The sequence below is a fragment of the Mobula birostris genome, chromosome 6, assembly GCF_030028105.1.
Source record: "Mobula birostris isolate sMobBir1 chromosome 6, sMobBir1.hap1, whole genome shotgun sequence".
NCBI classification, from domain to species: Eukaryota; Metazoa; Chordata; class Chondrichthyes; order Myliobatiformes; family Myliobatidae; genus Mobula; species Mobula birostris.
In genome coordinates this window covers 104,174,780-104,194,795 of record NC_092375.1, presented here as the reverse complement: position 1 = coordinate 104,194,795, position 20,016 = coordinate 104,174,780, and the positions used below count along the sequence as shown (strand labels likewise).

The window sequence follows — 20,016 nt, the reverse complement described above, 5'->3', positions numbered from 1 at the left end:
CTGATAAGGTCAGACCTTTTGGGAAGCTAGTGAAATTTCAGGTGCTCTAGCAGAGGTCTTTAGAAAGTCTTTAGCCATGGGTGAGTTGTTGGAGAATTGGAGGACAGCTAATGTTGGTTTGTTCTTTAAGAAAGACTCTAAAAATATGCTGGGAAATAAAAGGCCAGTGAGCCTGATGTCAGTAGAAGGAAAGTTGTTGGAAGGTTTTCTGATGTACCCGATATGTATTTGGATAGATGAGTACTGATTAGACGTAGTCAACATGGCTTTGTGCATGGTAGGTCGTGTCAAACTAATCTTAGAGTTTTTCGTGAAGGTTACTTTTTATTGTATTTGAGATGGAGTGTGGAACAAGCTCTTCCAGCCTAATGAGTCCGCACTGCCTAGAAACTCACCCATTTACCACCAACCTAATCACTGGACAATTTACAATTAACCTATTAACTCTACATCTTTGTACTGTGGGAGTGAACCTTACAGATGGCTTTGGAATTGAACTCAGAAATCCAGTGTCCCGAGCTGCCAGGAAAGTTGATGAACATTGGTCCTTGGCTATTTGGACTCGAGCAAGGATTTTGACAAGGTTCCACATCAAAGCCTGGTCAAGAAGGTTCAGTCAGTTGGCATTCGGAATGAGGTGGTAAGTTGATACCTGGTCCATTTCTGACACCTCCCTCCCCTTTCTAGATCTTTCTGTCTGTATCTCTGGAGAGAGCTTATCCACGGATGTCTACTATAAGCCTACTGACTCTCACAGCTATCTGGACTATTCCTCTTCTCACCCCGTCTCTTGCAAAAACGCCATCCCCTTCTCGCAATTCCTCCGTCTCCGCCGCACCTGCTCTCAGGATGAGGCTTTTCATTCCAGGACGAGGGAGATGTCCTCCTTTTTTAAAGAAAGGGGCTTCCCTTCCTGCACCATCAACTCTGCTCTCAAACGCATCTCCCCCATTTCACGTACATCTGCTCTCACTCCATCCTCCCGCCACCCCACTAGGAATAGGGTTCCCCTGGTCCTCACCTACCACCCCACCAGCCTCCAGGTCCAACATATTATTCTCCGTAACTTCCACCACCTCCAACGGGATCCCACCACTAAGCACATCTTTCCCTCTCCCCCACTCTGCTTTCCGCAGGGATCGCTCCCTACGTGACTCCCTTGTCCATTTGTCCCCCCCATCCCTCCCCACTGATCTCCCTCCTGGCGCTTATCCTTGTAAGCGGAACAAGTGCTACACATGCCCTTACACTTCCTCCCTTACCACCATTCAGGGCTCCAGACAGTCCTTCCAGGTGAGGCGACACTTCACCTGTGAGTCGGCTGGGGTGATATACTGTGTCCGGTGCTCCCGATGTGGCCTTTTATATATTGGCGAGACCTGATGCAGACTGGGAGACCGCTTTGCTGAACACCTACGCTCTGTCCGCCAGAGAAAGCAGGCTCTTGCAGTGGCCACACATTTTAATTCCACATCCCATTCCCATTCTGACATGTCTATCCACGGCCTCCTCTACTGTAAAGATGAAGCCACACTCAGGTTGGAGGAACAACACCTTATATTCCGTCTGGGTAGCCTCCAACCTGATGGCATGAACATCGACTTCTCTAACTTCTGCTAATGCCCCACCTCCCCCTCGTACCCCATCTGTTATTTATTTTTATACACACATTCTTTCTCTCTCTCTCCTTTTTCTCCCTCTGTCCCTCTGAACATACCCCTTGCCCATTCTCTGGGATCCCCCCCCCGCCTTGTCTTTCTTCCCGGACCTCCTGTCCCATGATCCTCTCGTATCCCCTTTTGCCTATCACCTGTCCAGCTCTTGGCTCCATCCCTCCCCCTCCTGTCTTCTCCTATCATTTTGGATCTCCCCCTCCCCCTCCAACTTTCAAATCCCTTACTCACTCTTCCTTCAGTTAGTCCTGACGAAGAGTCTCAGCCTGAAACGACGACTGCACCTCTCCCTACAGATGCTGCCTGGCCTGCTGCGTTCACCAGCAACTTTGATGTGTGTTGTAAGTTGATTAGACATTGGTTTTGTGGGAAAAGTCAGAGAGTGGTTGTAGATGGTTGCCTCTCAGATTGGAGCCTGTGACTAATGGTGTGACACAGGGTCGGTGTTGGGTCCATTGTTGTCTATCATCTAGATCAATAATCTGGATGATAATATGTTAAACTGGATCAGCAGATTTACGAATGACACCAAGATTGGAGGTGTAGTGGTTAGCAAGGAAGACAATCACAGCTTGTAGCAAGATCTGGGCAGGCTGGAAACCTGGGCTAAAAAATGTCAGATGGAATTTAATGTAGACAAGTGTGAGGTGTTTTGCACTTTGGGAGGACAAACCAGAGTAAGACTTAAACAGTGAATGGTGGGGCACTGAGGACTGTGGTAGAACAGAGGGATCTGGGAATACAGGTCCATAACTCCTTGAAATGGGTATCACAAGTAGGTAGGGTCATAAAGAGTGCTTTTGGCAAATTGGCCTGCATAAATCAAAGTACTAAGTACAGGAGATGGATATTGAAGTTGTTTCAGATATTTATGAGGCCATACTGTTGTGTGCAGTTCTGGTCACCAACCTACAGGAAAAATATCAATAAGTGTGTAAGAGTGCACAAGAAAATTAACAAGGATGTTGCTATGACAAGAACCTGAGTTATAGGGAAATGTTGAATAAGTTAGGACTTTATTCCCTGGAGTGTTGGAGATTGCAGAGAGATTTGATAGAGGTATACAAGATTATGAGGGGTATAGATAGGGTAAGTGCAAGCAGGCTTTTTCCACTGAGGTTGGGTAAGACTAGAACTAGAGGTCATAGGTTAGGGGTGAAACATGAAATGTTTACAAACATGAGACAGAACTTCTTCACTCAGAGGGTGGGACAAGATGCCAGTGGAAGTGGGGGATATGGTTTGGTTTCAACATTTAGGAGAAATTTGGGTAAGTAAATGGGTGGGAGGGTTAAGAAGGGCTATGGCAGGTAGATGGGACTAAGCAGAAAGCAAAGTTGGCATGGACTAGATGGACTGAAGGGCCAGTTTCTGTGCTGTAGTTGTCTTTGAGTAAGTGACTTCATTGCATTATCAACCTTAATTTACAAGCTCAGGTATCTAAGGTGAGACTTGGCCATGGTCTTCTAAGGCATGGTAAAGGTGCTGCCCATTAAAGAACAAGAAAGTCTGTTAAAAATAATTGGGAATGGCAGTGTAAGCCCTCTCTTAAAGCCCATTATCAAAGCAGTTCAACGTCATTCATTTTCTTGCATCGAAAGAAATAGAAGGTTTTGGGCTTAATGCAAGTAAACGTGATAAATGTACACTCAGTGGCCATTTTATTAGTTACCTCATTAATGCAAATATCTAATCAGCCAATCACTTGGCAGCAACTCATTATGTAAAAACATGTAGATTGTTGGTGCCAGATGGGGTGGTTTCAGTATTTCAGAAACTGCTGATCTCCTGGAATTTCATTTCATGCACAACCTCCCATCATCCTCAACATCGGTGCCCCCCCCCACTCCCCCCCCCCCCGGATGTGTGCTGAGCCCACTGCTGTACACTGTGCTCACACCAAATTCCTGGGAATGCACATCACACACAACCTCTCACGGTCCCAGAACACATCCCATACAGTCAGGAAAACTCACCAACACCTCTGCTTTCTGAGGAGGCTGAAGAGAGCTGGACCTTGCATGTCCATACTTATGCCATTCTACAGATGTGTAGTGGAGAGCACCCTAACAGCTTCATCACTGCTTGGTATGGAAATTGTACTGTTGCGGAGAGGAAGGCTCCACAATGGGTAGTCAAAGCTGCCCAACACATCACCAACACCAGTCTGCTCGCCAACAAGGACAAACAGTATGTACAGAAAGGTGTCAGAAAAGGGCCAGTGTCATCATATACATGAATATAGTTAAATGACAAGAAGTTTGACTTTACTTGAAGGATCCCACCCACCCTGTTTGTCCCACTCCCATCAGGGAGGAGACTACATAGCATCCACACCAGGATCCCCAGTCTCAAAAACAGTTGCTTTCCCCAAGCAGTAAGGCTGATCAACTCCTCCACCCACTAGCTCCACCACTACTTTATTATTTCTCATCAGTCACCTTACGTGTAGCCTAGAGACACCTCATGGGCATATAATCAATCCATGTATGTAAGCTATCAGATGTATTTATATTTTTGTGTATTTTTTAGAAAGTAGTTATTGTGTTCTTTATCTTTTGTGTTGCCTCAGATCCAGAGTAACAATTATTTCATTCTCCTTTACACTACTGTACAGAAAATTACATTAATCTTGAATCTTGGACTTTGAGTCGTGTTAACAGTCTGTAGAGTTTACAGAGAACAGTGTGAAAAACAAAAAATATCCAGTGAGTGGCAGTTCTGTGGGTGAAAACACCTTATTAATGAGAGGGGTCAGAGGAGAATGGCCAGATTGGTTCAAGCTGACAGGAAGGTGACAGTAACTCAAACAACCACGTGTTACAACCATGGTGCAGAAGAGCGTCTCTGGACACACAACACTTTAAGGTGGGTGAGTTGTAGCAGCAGAAGATCACGAACATACACTCAGTGGCCATTTCATAAGCTACAAGAGGTTCCTAATAAACTGGTCACTGATTGTAAATAGATTAATGGTCAGCATGGATCTGATGGGCCAAAAGGCCTGATTCTGTGGTGGACAACTCTATGTACAAACATTTCCACAGAAATGACCAAAAAAATGTATGTTGGAGTTAAATAACACGTTTGTGAGGCCATGCTTGGAATACTGTGTTCAGTTTAGGTTGGTATCTGTGGAAAAGACACCTTTAATCTGTACAAAGTGCAGAAGAGATTAATGAGGACGTTGTTGGGATTCAAAGGTTTGAGTTACAGAGAGAAGTTAAGCAGGAGCAGGACAGGTCTCTGGCACTGAGCCTGGTTCTGTGGTGCAGAAGGGAAAGAGGAAAATGAGGAATCCAGTAGTCATAGGGGATCCCATAGTGAGGGGAACAGACTGGAGGTTCTGTCAGTCTGATAGAGGTACCCGCATGGTGTGTTGTCTCCCGGGTGCCAGAGTACGGGATGTCTCAGATCAGGTGCAGAGTATTCTGAAAGGAGAGGGTGAACAGCCAGAAGTCTTGGTACACATTAGTACCAATGAAATAAGTAGAAAAAGGGAGGAGGTCCTGAAGAGACAGTTCAGGGAGTTGGGTAGGAAGTTGAAAAACAGGACCTCCAGGTTAGTAATCTCGGGATTGCTGCCTGTGCCACGTGCTAACGAGCGCAAGAATAGCATATCAGGCATAGTAATGCTGAGAGATTGGTGTAGGGGGCAGGGCTTCAGGTTCCTGGATCACTGGGGCATCTTCTGGGGGAGGTACGACCTGTACAAAAAGGACACGTTACACCTGAACCCAAAGGGGTCCAATATTCTAGCAGGCAGGTTTAATCGAGCTGTTAGAGAGGGTTTAATCTAATTTGGCAGGGGGATGGGAACCGGAGTGATAGGGCTGAGGAAGGGGAAAACAGAAATAAATCAAAGATAGTGACAGAGATGATAGAAAGGACAGGCAGGAGATGAGGCATAATCACAGCTGGTGGGATGCGTTACAGGGCAATAGATGCGTGGTGCAGTTAAAACAGAAAGCAACAAATACTGGACTAAAAGTGTTGTATTTGTATGCACACAGCATAAGAAATAAAATGGACGATCTTGAAATTCAGCTACAGATTGGCGAGTATGATGTGGCCATCTCTGCAACTTGGCTAAAGGTTGACTGCCATTGGGAGTTGAATGTGCTAGGATATATGGTGTATCGGAAAGATAGGTTAGTAGACAGAGGGGGTGGTGTGGCCCTATGTATAAGAAATAATATTAAATCATTAGAAAGAGATGACATCGGATCAGAAGGTAGAGAGCCTCTATGGGTTAAGTTAAGAAACGGCAAGGGTAAAGGGACCCTAATGGCAGTTGTATACAGGCCTCCAAACAGCAGCCAGAATGTGGATTACAAATTACAGCAGGAGATAGAAAAGGCATGTCAGAAAGGCAATATCATGATAATCATTGGGGATTTTAACATGAAAGTGGATTGGGAAAACCAGGTCAGTACTGGACCTCAAGAAAGAGAATTTGTAGGGTATCTAAGGGATGGCTTTTCAGAACAGCTTGTTGTTGAGCCCACTAGGGGATCGGCTGTGCTGGATTGGGTGTTACGCAATGATCCGGAGGTGATAAAAGAGCTTAAGGTTAAGGAACCCTTAGGGAACAGTGATCACAATATGATCAAGTTCACTTTACAATTTAAGAAGAAGAAACTAAATTCCAATGTGTCAGTATTTCAGTGGAATAAAGGAAATTACAATGGCATGAGAGGGGAACTAGCCAAGGTTGACTGGAAAGGAACACTAACAGGAAGGACAGCAAAGCAGCAATGGCTGGGGTTTCTGCGAAAAATGAGGGAAGTGCAAGACAGGTATATTCCAAATAAGAAGAAATTTTCGAATGAAAGTACATACCGTGGCTGACAAGTGAAGCCAGAGAAAAAGCAAAAGAGAGGTCATACAGGGAAGCCAAAGCTAGTGGGAAGATAGAGAATTGGGAAGTTTTTAAAACTTGCAGAAGGAAGCTAAGAATGTCATTAGGAAGGAAAAGATGAATTATGAAAGGAAGTTGGTGACGAATATCAAAGAAGATACTAAAAGCTTTTTTATAAAGTGTGCAAGAGAGTTGAGGGAAGATATAGAACCAATAGAAAATGACGCTGGAGATATTGTAATGAGAGATGCAGAGATGGCAGGAACTGAATGCGTATTTTGCATCAGTCTTCACAGTGGAAGACATCTGCAGTGTACAGGACATTCAAGAGTGTCAGGGAAGTGAAGTTGGTGCAGTGAAAATTACGACTGAGAAGGTGCTCAGGAAGCTTAATGGTCTGAGGGTGGATAAATCTCCTGGACCTGATGGAATGCACCCTCGGGTTCTGAAGGAAGTAGCTGGAGAGATTGCAAGATTGTGAAAACATTAACAATGATCTTTTTTTTTAAATTTATTTTTATTTGGATAAGGAATTCACAAATATCATGTACTTTTTTCACACATATAACCTTTTCCATTTTTTATATGTATAAAACTATAATTATTTATACATTCTTAAGTACACATTGAGATGATATAAAAGCAAATTAGACACTTAAACAGATAATTATGTACTGTGGTAATTCTAATCTATTAGGCTAAGTAATGGTATTAGTTGTTAAGAAAAATGGTAATAATAGTTTCCATATAACCCTTCTGGACCATTTCCACTGGTCCAAAATGTGTATATAAGCCTATGTAACAACCATTGTAGGTGTTTATATCTTAATTTGTTCATGCTTGCTCCTGCCCGCAGTCATAATTATCCAATCCCTATGTGCTTATTTACTTAATTTTTTTATTTTTTATCCCTTTCCCAAATCTTTCCTTTTACTTGTGTTAATTCTCTATTTTCCAAAAGAAAACAAAAAAAAAGACATTTAGACTAGGGGTGCTTACGTTAGCAATATTACTGTGTTGATGAGAAGAGCAGTATAAATCATTAGGAGAGTCATCTAAAGTCTGCTGGCATTGGGGTTATATATTCAATCCATTTATTCCAGATTTGATAAAATTTTTCTTTTTGAATTCTCAGGGAGTAAGTCAACTTTTCCATTTTAAATATTTCCAAGATAATTTCGTGCCAATCTTCTAATGTAGGTGGTATTGGATTTAGCCACTTTCTAGTGATTGATTTCTTACTTGCCACTAAGAGGGCCTGCAGCAACTTTATATCTTCCTTCTGTTCAAGAAACAATACATGCCCCAAATAGAGCGTCTCAAAGTTCAGAGGTATCTGGGACCTAAGTACCTTAACTAATGTTCTATGAATACCGTCCCAATATAGACTTAACTTAGGACAATCCCAGAAAATATGAAAACGATTTGCCTCCTTGGAGCCGCACCTTCTCCAACACGTCACGTTTGTATCTTTATATTTTTCCTGATATGGGGTCTTGAAGTATCTTATAATGTTTTTCCAACAATGTTCTCTCCAAGTCAAAGAATTAGTCGAGGACCATTGAAAGCCGCAGATTTTCCCCCCAAGCCTCCTCTGAAAGTACCAACCCCGCTTCTTTCTCCCACTTCTCTTTGCAAATGTTACTCCGCTATTTAAGAAGGGTGAGAGGCAGCAGAAAGAAAACTATAGACCTGTTAGCCTGACATCAATGGTTGGGAGGTTGTTGGATTCGATTGTTAGGGATGAGATTACAGAGTACCTGGAGGCACATGACAAGATAGGCCAAAGCCAGCATGGTTTCCTGAAAGGAAAATCCTGCCTGACTAACCTATTGCAATTTTTTGTGGAAATTGCAAGCAGGGTAGACAAAGGAGATGCAGTAGATGTGGTGTACTTGGATCTTCAGAAGTCCTTTGACAAGGTGCTGCACATGAGGCCGCTTAGTAATATAAGATCCCATGGAATTACAGGGGAGTTACTAGCATGGGTGAAGCATTGGCTGATCAGCAGAAAACAGAGAGTGGGAATAAAGGGATCCTATTCAGGCTGACTGCTGGTTACCAGTGGAGTTCCACAGGGGTCGGTGTTCGGACCACTGCTTTTTACGATGTATATCAATGATTGGAACTATGGTATGAATGAATCTGATGCTAAATTTGCCGATGATACCAAGATAGGTGGAGGAGCAGGTAGTGTTGAGGAAACAGAGCTCCTGCAGAGAGACTTAGGTAGTTTAGGGGAATGGGCAAAGAAGTGGCAAATGAAATACATGTTGGAAAGTGTATGGTCACACACTTTGGTGAAAGAAATAAATGGGCAGACTATTATTTAGCTGGGAAGAGAATTCAAAATGCAGAGATGCAAAGAGACTTGGGAGTCCTTGTGAAGGATGCCCAGGTTAACCTCCAGGTTGAGTCGGTGGTGAAGAAGGCGAATGCAATGTTGGCATTCATATCTGGAGGTATAGAATATAAGTGCAGGGATGAGATGTTGAGGCTCTATAAGACACTCGTGAGACCACACTTGGAGTATTGCGTGCAGTTTTGGGCTCCTTATTCTAGAAAGGATATACTGAGATTGGAGAGGGTTCAGAGAAGATTCTCGAGAATGATTCCAGGAATGAAAATGTTACCGTATGAGGAACATCTGGCAGCTCTTGGGCTGTATATCCTGGAGTTCAGGAGAATGAAGGGGGATCTCATAGAAACGTTCCAAATGTTAAAAGGCCTGAACAGGTTAGATTTGGCGAAGTTATTTCCCGTGGTAGGGGAGTCTAGGACAAGAGGGCATGACTTCAGATTGAATGACGTCCGTTTAGAACAGAGATGTGGAGAAATTACTTTAGTCAGAGGAAAATAAATCTGTGGAATTTATTGCCACAACCGGCTGTCGAGGCCAAGTCATTGGGTGCATTTAAGGCAAGGATAGATAGGTTCTTGCTTAGCCAGGGCATCATAGGGTATGAGGAGAAGGCAGTGTAGAGGGGATGACTGCAAGAATTGGATCAGCTCATGATTGAACGATGGAGTAGACTCGATGAGCCGAATGGCCTACTTCTGCTCCCATATCTTATGGTTTTATAAGGAACTAAAGGGGGAAGTTATGAAAGCCAGGAGGGGTCATGAAAAGTCCTTGGGAAGTAAGATTAAGGTTAATCCCAAAGCATTCTATACAGACATCAAGAGCAAGAGGATAACTAGGGAGAGGGTGGGACCACTCAAAGATAAAGGAGGGTAACAATTGCTTGGATGCAGAGAATATCAATGAGGTACTAAATGAGTATTTAGCTTCAGTATTTACCAATGAAAAGGTTATGGAGGATGAGGAGATCAGTGCTGAGTCTATAAATACGTTAGGGCATTTAGAGGTCAAGGAGGAGGAGGTGTTGGGTCTCCTCGTGAGTATTAAGGTGGATAATTTCCCAGAGCCTGATAGGATTTGCCCCAGGTTATGGAAGGAGGCAAGAGTTGAGATTGTTGGGCCCTTGATCAGTATCTTCATGTCCTCTCTAGCCGCAGGAGAGGTCCCAAGGGACTGGCAAATGGCTGATGTTATACCTCTATTTAAGAAGGGAGCAAGGAAGACTCTTGGAAACTATAGACCTTGCTGACCTCGTCTTCTGCCTAGTCCCAAATACTCACACCCAAACCGTATCCCTCCAAATCCTTCTCATCCGTGTATCAATTCAAACTTCTCTGAAATGTTGCAATTGAAGCTGCATCTACTTCCACTGGGAGCTCGTTACACGCTTGCATCACCCTCTGAAGTAATTTCTCCACATCTCTGTTCTAAATGAAAAAGATCCCCCTCAGGCTCCCATTAAATACTTCACTTTCATCTCTAACCAGTTACCCCTAGTTCTAGTCTCACACAACCTCAGTGGAAAAAGCTTGCTGGCATTTACCTTATCTTTACCCTTCGTAGTTTTGTATACCTCTGCATTCCAAGGAAGAGAGAAAAAGCTGAAAGGTGATCTGTGGGCCAGGTTTTTTTACACAGAGAGCATTGGGTATCTGGAACAGGCTGCCTAGGATGGTGGTGGAAGCAGATACAATAGTGACCTCTAGGTGGCTTCTAGATAGACACATGAATATACAGGAAATGGAGTGATATGTCCTGGTGAACCTTCTCTGCACCCTCCTGTAAAGGATGGACAAAGAATGTTTGGTCATAGACGCCTCTCTGTTAACTTTAGGAGAGTCCTCTTCAAAGGCACCATGAGAGTCTCCTCACCAGAAGGACTTTAGATAGAGGAGCTTGGGCGGGTACATGGATTAGAGGTGTTTGAAGGGATATGGTCTGGGTGCAGTTCGATGGGTCAAGGCAGAAGACCGGGTCAGTATGGATATAATTTTGTAATGTCAGATGGTTATGACTGAGGAAGAACAGAGAGCACTGAAGAATTATGATTCGGGGATGAGGAGTTTTATTTGGATAATGCAAGAGGGAAGGAAGTGGTGGAGTGCAGGTGAGGTACAGGTATCTGGGACTCCTAGCAGGTTAGAATATGAATACCTGGAATACTGTAAGTAGTTCTGGTCGCCCCCATTATAGAAAGGACGTGGCAAGCTTTAGAGAGGGTGCAGAGGAGATTTACCAGGATGCAGCCTGGATTGGAAGGCACGTCTTATGAAGATAGATTGAGCAAACTAATGCTTTTCTCCTTGGAGCGAAGGAGAATGAGAAGTGACTTGAAAGCGGTGCACAAGGTAAGAGGCACAGAGCAAGTGGACAGCCAGAGACTTCGTCCTAGGGTGGAAATGGCTAATAAGATGGACATAATTTTAGGGTGATTGGAAAAGGAGGGTGTCAGAGGTAATTTTATACAGATAGTGGTGGGTGCATAGAAGGCCCTGGCAGGGATGATGGTAGAGGCAGAAGCATTGAGGACATATAAGAAACTCTTAAATAGGCCATGTATGGTGGAAGAATGGAGGACTACCTAGGACAGAAGGGTTAGATTGATTGTAGAGCAGGCTAAAAGTTCTGCATAACATCATGAGCTTGAAGGGCCTGTAATGTTATTCCTTTCCACAGATGCTGCCTGACCTGCTGAGTTCCTCCAGCATTTCAGACATGGGAGCTGAATTAGGCCATTCAGCCCATCGAGTCCATTCTGCCATTTTATCATGGCTGACCTCAGATCCCATTCAACCCTATACACCTGCCCTCTCACCGTATTCCTTGATGCTCTAACCAGTGAAGAATCTTTGTGTGTGTGTTGCTCTGTACTGTGCTGTGTTTAATGTCTCTTCTAAGAACCGGAGTTTTCTTTAAGGTCAAGTTTGCAAAGACTGGGCCTACAGATGACAGAAGTCTCTTACTAACCTTGCAATGATTAAATCCTTTTTTTGTGTTGTAGCTCCAGCACACACAGCAGTATGGCAAGATCTTTAAGTCACACTTTGGACCTCAGTTTGTAGTGTCCATCGCTGATCAGGACATGGTGGCCCAGGTGCTGAGGGCTGAGGGAAGAGCCCCTCAGAGGGCCAACATGGAGTCGTGGCAAGAGTACAGACAACTTCGGAAAAGGGCCGTGGGACTGATATCTGCGTAAGTAGAGACTGAGTGCCTGTGGATTGTTTGAGTAAGCATTGGAACTAAGTCTTATGGTCTTTGAAGTTTAGCAGTTAAGTTGAAATGATGCCATTTGTGAGATTAAAAGAAAACAAACTGCTGGGCAAGCTGAGTGGGTCAGGCAGCATCTGTGGAGGGAATCGGACCGTTAATATTTCCAGTCAAGACCATCCACCTGACTTCTCACCCTGAAACATTGATTGTCCATTTTCCTCCACGGGTGCTGCCTTCAAGATTGAAAATTAAAATTTACTCACCACGTGTACATCGAAACATAGAGTGAAATGCATCATTTGTGTTAACAATCAACGCACCCGAGGGTGTGCTGGGGGCAGCCCGCAACTGTCACCAACGAAGTATGCCTGCCGGGCTGGGCAGAACAACACAGAACACAACAAGTGACATAACAGTAACAGCAAAACAAGTCCCATTCATCCCTCCCCACCCCACGCACACACATACTGCCCTCCAACCCCATAACAGGCCTTGTTTGGCCTCCAGCACTCAGCAGACTCTGACTCAGGCTTGTTGACAATGTGCTGTGCCTTCTGCTGTGGATTTGCAGACTCTGGCCCTAGCCGTCGGGCCCTGACTTACAGACTAACCATCGACTCTCGAGCCTCGATCGTCCGCATTGACTCCAGGACCCGCTGGTCACCAAACTCTGGACTCACCGATGTCTGGACCCCGCCCGCCCCCCCCCCCACCACCAAATCTAGGCCTCAAATTCTGGTCTCACAGAGGGTCATCGAGACCTGCTTGGAACTCCTGCTCCAGAACTTGTTGACCCTATTGTGGCTCTGGATTCCTGCATCTGCAGTTCTTTTGTCTGCATTCGCAATAATGCAATTTTTTTCATGTGTGTTTTTGTTTCCTGTTGCAGTGGTTAAGAACGTAGAACAGTACAGTAGGAGAATAGGCCCTTCAGCCCATGATGTTGTGCCAATATGACTGAACCAGGGACACCTAATCCCATCTGCCTGCATGTCATGCATATCCTTCCATTCTCTGTATACTCATGTGTCTGTCTAAAATCCTCAAATGCCTCTATCAAATTTGCCTCAGCACCATCACTCTCTGCGTAAGAACAACACATGCCCCTCCCATTTCCATTGAACTTACCCCCCTCTCACCCTGAATACTGACCCACTAGGATTAGATGTTTCAACTCTTTGAGAAAGATACAAGCTCCCAATGCCTCTCATAATCTTATAACTTGGGCATTGTTTGATCAGTGCAGTTTGTGGATTAGACTCTTTTTTTTCAGAGGACTCTGCAGTTCATGTTTTATGTGTTTCTGGTTGCTCCTTGTTTTTTATTGCTATTTTGCGTGAAGATGTTGAACGGCCTGCAGTCAATGAACGACACGGCGCTAAATTGAACTGAACTAAACATTCCTTGATTGTTGTTTTTTGCTTGTATTTTGCTGTTTGCACGATTTGTTCTTTTTTTGCACATTGGGTGTTTGATATTTTCTTTGAGCAGGTTCCATGGTGTTTCGTTGTTTCGTGGCTGTCTGTGGGAAGATGAATCTCATACTTTGAATCTCGGAGTAAACGTCTGCCAGGTCTCCAGAGTAAACAATTCTGCTAGCTGTGACTTTTGCTTCTGCTCCTGAGACCTTTGGGATCAAGGTCTACTCCAGGGACCAGAGTGCAAAATGAGTTGGCACGCTTAGCACTGGTACAAAGTTAGTGGTGCATTTGTTTCAGGGGAGATTATAAACTGAGAGTTCCTACCTGTTCCCTTTTCTAAATACAAGTGATTTAAACCACTTGGGAAAGAGCAGGGGAGATCTGATGAGATCTGGTACGTTGCCAAAGACTAGCCAGTTTCTACAGTGGAGAGCGTTCTGACTGGCTGCACCACTGTCTGATATAGAGGCTCCAATGCACAGGATTGCAGAGAGCTGGACACTCAGCAGGCTCCATCACCAGTACAACCCTCCCCAGACAGAGGACATCTTCAAAAAGTGGTGCCTCCAGAAGAACATCCATCACTTGTCCCTCACCATCCAGGATATGCCCTCTTCTCACGACTATTTTGCTGGGGGCTGGAAACTGGAGCCCCAGGTCAGTGGTAAGAAGGGTTGGACCAGGAGGTAGATATCAGAGGAAGTATTAAAAGGCAAAATTGAAATTACAGGCATGATGAGTCAGATAGTTTGAAGTGTGTATATTTTAGTGCTAGGAGTATTATGGGTAAGGGTGATGAACTTAGTGCATGGAACTATGATGCTGTAGCCATTACTGAAACTTGGTTGAGAAAGGGTCAGGAATAGGTGATCAATGTTCCAGGTTTTCGAAAGGATAGAGGAGGAGGCAAAAGAGGAGGAGGATGTTGCACTACGAATCAGGGACAACATCACAACAGCACTGAGGGCAGACATAATGGAGGGGTCAGACACTGAGTCCATTTGAGTGGAACTCAGGAATAGGAAGGGGGCAATCACACTGATGGGATTGTACTGCAGACCCCCTAATAGCAATCAGGGCATTGAGGAACAGATATGTAATCAGATTAAGGAACTGTGTACAAATAAGAGGGTTATTGTCATGGGGTATTTCAACTTCTCTCATATAAACTGGGACCTTCTTAGTGTAAGGGGTTTGAGTGGTGCAGAATTTGTTAAATATATCGAGGAAGGTTTATTAAATCAATATGTGGATGGTCCAATGAGAGGAGGGGCCATACTGGACCTGGAGTTGGATAATGAGCCTGGTCAGGTGACTGACCTTCCAGTGGGTGAGTAGTTAGGGTACTGTGACCACAACTCCTTATCTTTCAGGATAGCTATAGATAAGGAGAAGTATGGTCCTTGTGGGAGAGTTTTAAATTGGAGTAGGACAAATAACATGGGCATTTGGCAGGAACTAAGAAGCATTAATTGGGAACAGTTTTTTTTTGTAGAAAGTCCACATCAGACATGTGGAGGGTGTTTAAAGATCAATTGCACAGAGTACAGGAAAGGTATTTTCCTGTTAGAAGGAAAGACAGGGATGGAAAGATAATAAAACCTTGGATGTCCAGAGAGGTGATGAATTTAGCCAAGAAGGAAAATGGAAAAGTAGTTAAAGCTTTGGAAGTCAGGATCAAACAAAGCCCATGAGTATAAAGAAACCAGAAAGGATCTAAAGAAGGAAATTATGAAAGCCAGCAGGGGCCATGAAAATTCCTTGGCAAGTAGGATTAAGGTGAATCCTGAGGCATTCCATACATACCTCAAGAGCAAGAGGATAACTAGGGAGAGGTGGGACCACTCAAGAGAAAAGTGGGTAACATTTGCTTGGAAGCAGAGAATGTGAGTGAGGCACTAAATGAGTACTTTGCTTCAGTATTTATCAAAGAAAAGGATATGGAGGACCAGGAGACCAGTGCTGAGTGTATAGGTCCATGAGAGGTCAAGGAGGAGGTTGGGCCTCCGAGTGAGTATTGAGGTGGATACGTCCCCAAGGCCTGATGAGATTTACCTCAGATTATTGAGGGAGGCCTTGGATGTTTAAGAAGGGAACAAGGGAAGATCCTAGGAACTATAGACCAATGAGTCTCACATCAGTTGTAGGGGAAATTGCTGGAGAAAATTCTTAGGGAGGGGATATATAAGCATTTGAAGGCCCATGGCCTAATTGGGGAGAGCCAGCATGGCTTTGTGCTTGGCATGTTTTGCCTTACCAACTTAATTGCTTTTTTTTGACAAGGTGAAGGGAGAGATTGATGAGCACAGGGCAGTGGATGCTGTCTACATAGATTGTAGTAAGGTGTTTGACAAAGTCCCCATGGGAGGCCAATCCAGAAGATTAAGATGCACAGGGTCCGTGGTAAATTGGCTGTCTGGATTCAGAACGGTCTTATTCAGTTGAACATATGAGCAGATGAAGTTTAACCCAGATAAGTGTGAGGTGTTGCACCTCGGCAGGACAAACTCACGGTGACAGTATATTGTTAAGGGCAAGATCCTTTACAGTGTTGTTGAGCAGAGAGCTCTCGGGATCCAAATTCATAGCTCCTTGGAAGTGGCTACACAGGTCGATGAGGTGGTTAACAAGTCCATAAGACATAGGAGCAGAATTAGGCCATTCAGCCTATTGAGTCTGCTCCACCATTCCATCATGGCTGATCCCAGATCCCACTCATCCCCATACACCTGCCTTCACACCATATCCTTTGATGTCCTGACTGACCAGGAAACAATCAACTTCCACCTTCAATATATGCACTGACTTGGCCTCCACCGCAGTTTGTGGCAGAGCATTCCACAGATTCACTACTCTCTGGCTGAAAGAAATCTTCCTTACCTCTGTTCTAAAGGGTCGTCCCTCAATTTAGAGGCTGTGCCCTCTAGTTCTGGATACCCCAACCAAGGGAAACATCCTCTCCACATCCACCCTCTCTAGTCCTTTCAACATTCGGTAGGTTTCAATGAGATCCTCTCTGCATTCTTCTAAATTCCAGTGAGTACAGGCCCAAAGCTGCCAAATGCTCCTCATATGTTAACCCCTTCATTGCTGGAATCATCTTCGTGAACCTCCTCTGGATTCTCTCCAATGACAACACATCCTTTCTGAGTATGGGGCCCAAAACTGTCGACAATACTCCAAGTGTGGCTGACTAGTGCCCTATAAAAGTTCAGCATTATCTCCTTGTTTTTATATTCTATTCCCCTTGAAATAAATGCCAACATTGCATTTCCTTCTTTACCACAGACTCAACTTGTAAATTAACCTTCTGGGAGTCTTCTACAAATCCCTCTGCACCTCCAATGTTTGAACTTTCTCCCCATTTAGATAAAGCTGATTAAAATTCATTTGGATGTCTGTGGTGTGGATGCGAATCAGGAGGTGTGAAAGTTGTATATAGTTTCAAAGAAAGCATTGTCCATACATTGTAAATATGGAGTTGACCTTTGATGTTTGGCACATAAAATATCTAGCCCCATGTTGGGCCAGCGAGACCTTTCAACCGAAAGCCTCTCCATATGATGCCTGCTGTACCTTGTTTTGTTGAATAAAGAAGCTGCCTTGTATCTACCAGTAATTTTCCCTGGTGACTTAATTCACGCAGCACATTTTACCTTTTACCAAAATGCATTATCATACATTTCCCAACACTGTAATCCATCTGCCATTTTTATGCCCATTTTTCCAATGTGTCTAAGTCCTGCTGCAATCGCATTGCTTCCTCAGCACTACCTACCCCTCCACCTATCTTCGTATCATCTGCAAACTTTGCCACAAAGCCATCGATTCCAACATCCAAATCATTGACAAACAATGTGAAAAGTAATGGTCCTAATACTGACCCTTGAGGAACACCACTAGTCATTGACAGTCAACTGGATAAGGCCCCTTTTATTCCCACTCGCTGCCTCCTGCCCGTCAGCCATTCCTCTATCCATGCCAATATCTCTCCTGTAATGTCATAGCATTTTATCTTGTTAAGCAGCCTCATGTGTGGCACCTTATCAAACGCCTTATGACTTTGACTTATTTAACATTACTCTCCAAGTACCCCGAAACCTCACCCTTAATAATAAACTTCAACACTTTCCCAACCACTGAGGTTAGACTAACAGGCCTATAAATTCCTCCCTTTTGCCTTCCTCCCTTAAAGAGTGAAGTGACATTTGCAATCTTCCAGTCATCCAGGACCATGCCAGAATCAAGTGATTATTGAAAGGTCATGACCAGTGCACCCGTTATCTCTTCAGCAACTTCTCTCAGGACTCTGGGATGTAGTCCATCCGGTCCAGGCGACTTATCCACATTAAGACTTGAGCCTGCCTGGCACCTTTTTCCTTTGTAAAGCAGTGGCAGGAAAACAGGCACAGAATTAAGATTAAGATTAGCTTTATTTGTCGCACGGACATCGAAGCGTACAGTGAAATGTGTCACTTTCAGATTGTGCTGTGGGCAATTTGCAAGTGTGGCCGTGCTTCCAGCACCAGTGTAGGTCGCCCACAGCTTGCTAATCCTAACCCATACGTCTTTGGAATGCGAGAGAAAACTGGAGCTCCCGGAGGAAACCTACTGGGCAGGAAGAGAATGCAGAAACTCCTTGAAGACAACAGCAGGAACCGAACACTGATCAGTTATCCCTGGCACTGAAAATCTAAACATCAGAATGTGAAAGAAATATGATCTAAGTGACTTTGACTGCGGGATGATTGTTGGTGCCAGAAAGGGTGGTTATCTTGGAATCTGCTGACCTCCTGGGATTTTCACATTAGAACTGGCTACAGTTTACAGAGAATGGTGCAAAAACCAAAAAAAAATCCAGTGAGCGGCAGTTCTGTGGGTGAAAACGTCTTGTTAATGAGAGAGTTGAGAGGAAAATGGCCAGACTGGTTCCAGCTGACGGGAAGGCGACAGTAACTCAAATAACCACACGTTACAACAGTGGTGTGCAGAAGAGAATCTCTGAACGCACAACACGTTGAAACTGAATGGATGGATTACAGCAGCAGAAGACCACGAATGTACAGAAGTACACTCAGCAGCCATTTTAGGTACCTCCAGTAGCTAATATTAAAGTGGCTACTTAGTCTATGTACTCTGATAATAAATTTATTTTGACTTTGAATCTGATCTACTTCCCAGACTAAGTCAAAGGACTGGGATCAGAAGGAATGTCCCAGAGTCACGGGACCACCAGTGTACACCATTGGCCCCCATGAGGAGTTGGCTTTAACGTAGAATTCTCTAATCTCTCTGACTCAGGTCACACTGGTACTGCTGTTTATTTCAGGGAGGGAGAAGAGTGGCTGAAAATGAGGAACGCCCTGAAGCAGCGGATCATGAAGCCCAAGGATGTGGCCACGTTCTCCCAGGGAGTGACGGACACTGTCGCTGACCTGATCACAAGGGTGAAGCATGTGAGGGACAGTAGCTCACAGACTGTGACCAACGTGAATAACTTGTTCTTCAGATTCGCATTGGAAGGTGAGTTGCTTCATTAGAAAGCATCTCACATCCCCAGTCTGTTAACCCAACACAACACAGTCATCCTAAGTGGAGGGCAGTTCCAGGGAAGCATCAGTTTCCCATAGTCAGGAAGTAAGCGTTTTGTTATTCAATTAATGTACACGTACAGGACTAGATAAACAACTCCTCTGACTGAGCTCGGTGTTTTAGAGTCATGGAGTCACAAAGCACAGAAACAGGCACTTTCACCACACTGACTCTCAAGCACCCACTCATAGAGCATAGAATCGTACAGCCTGTGATGTTGTGCTGAGATTTTAATCTGCTCCATGATCAATCTAATGCTTCCCTACTGCATAACTCCGTATTTCTTTCATCTATATGCTTATCTAAGACTCTCTTAAATGTAATTCCAGAAATAGTAGGGGACAGAGGGTCCAGTGAGATGGAGGAACTGAGCGAAATACATGTTAGTAGGGAAGTGGTGTTAGGTAAATTGAAGGGATTGAAGGCAGATAAATCCCCAGGGCCGGATGGTCTGAATCCCAGGGTGCTTAAGGAAGTAGCCCAAGAAATAGTGGATGCATTACTGATAATTTTTCAAAACTCGTTAGATTCTGGACTAGTTCCTGAGGATTGGAGGGTGGCTAATGTAACTCCACTTTTTAAAAAAGGAGGGAGAGAGAAACCGGGGAATTATAGACCGGTTAGCCTAACGTCGGTGGTGGGGAAACTGCTAGAGTCAGTTATCAAAGATGTGATAACAGCACATTTGGAAAGCGGTGAAATCATCAGACAAAGTCAGCATGGATTTGGGAAAGGAAAATCATGTCTGACGAATCTCATAGAATTTTTTGAGGATGTAACTAGTAGAGTGGATAGGGGAGAACCAGTGGATGTGGTATATTTGGATTTTCAGAAGGCTTTTGACAAGGTCCCACACAGGAGATTAGTGTGCAAACTTAAAGCACACGGTATTGGGGG

The 20,016-nt window shown here is 44.2% G+C and overlaps 1 protein-coding gene across 1 annotated transcript in view; it reads left to right on the top strand.

Annotated features, from left to right (window-relative positions):
- Positions 1–20,016, top strand: part of LOC140199856 (cytochrome P450 27C1-like) — a 50,153-nt gene that overhangs the window by 5,683 nt on the left and 24,454 nt on the right. The window contains exons 2-3 of the mRNA XM_072262361.1: positions 11,898–12,088; positions 18,857–19,050. Of these exons, the coding sequence (XP_072118462.1) occupies positions 11,898–12,088; positions 18,857–19,050 (385 nt within the window). The remainder of the gene's footprint in view (positions 1–11,897; positions 12,089–18,856; positions 19,051–20,016) is intronic.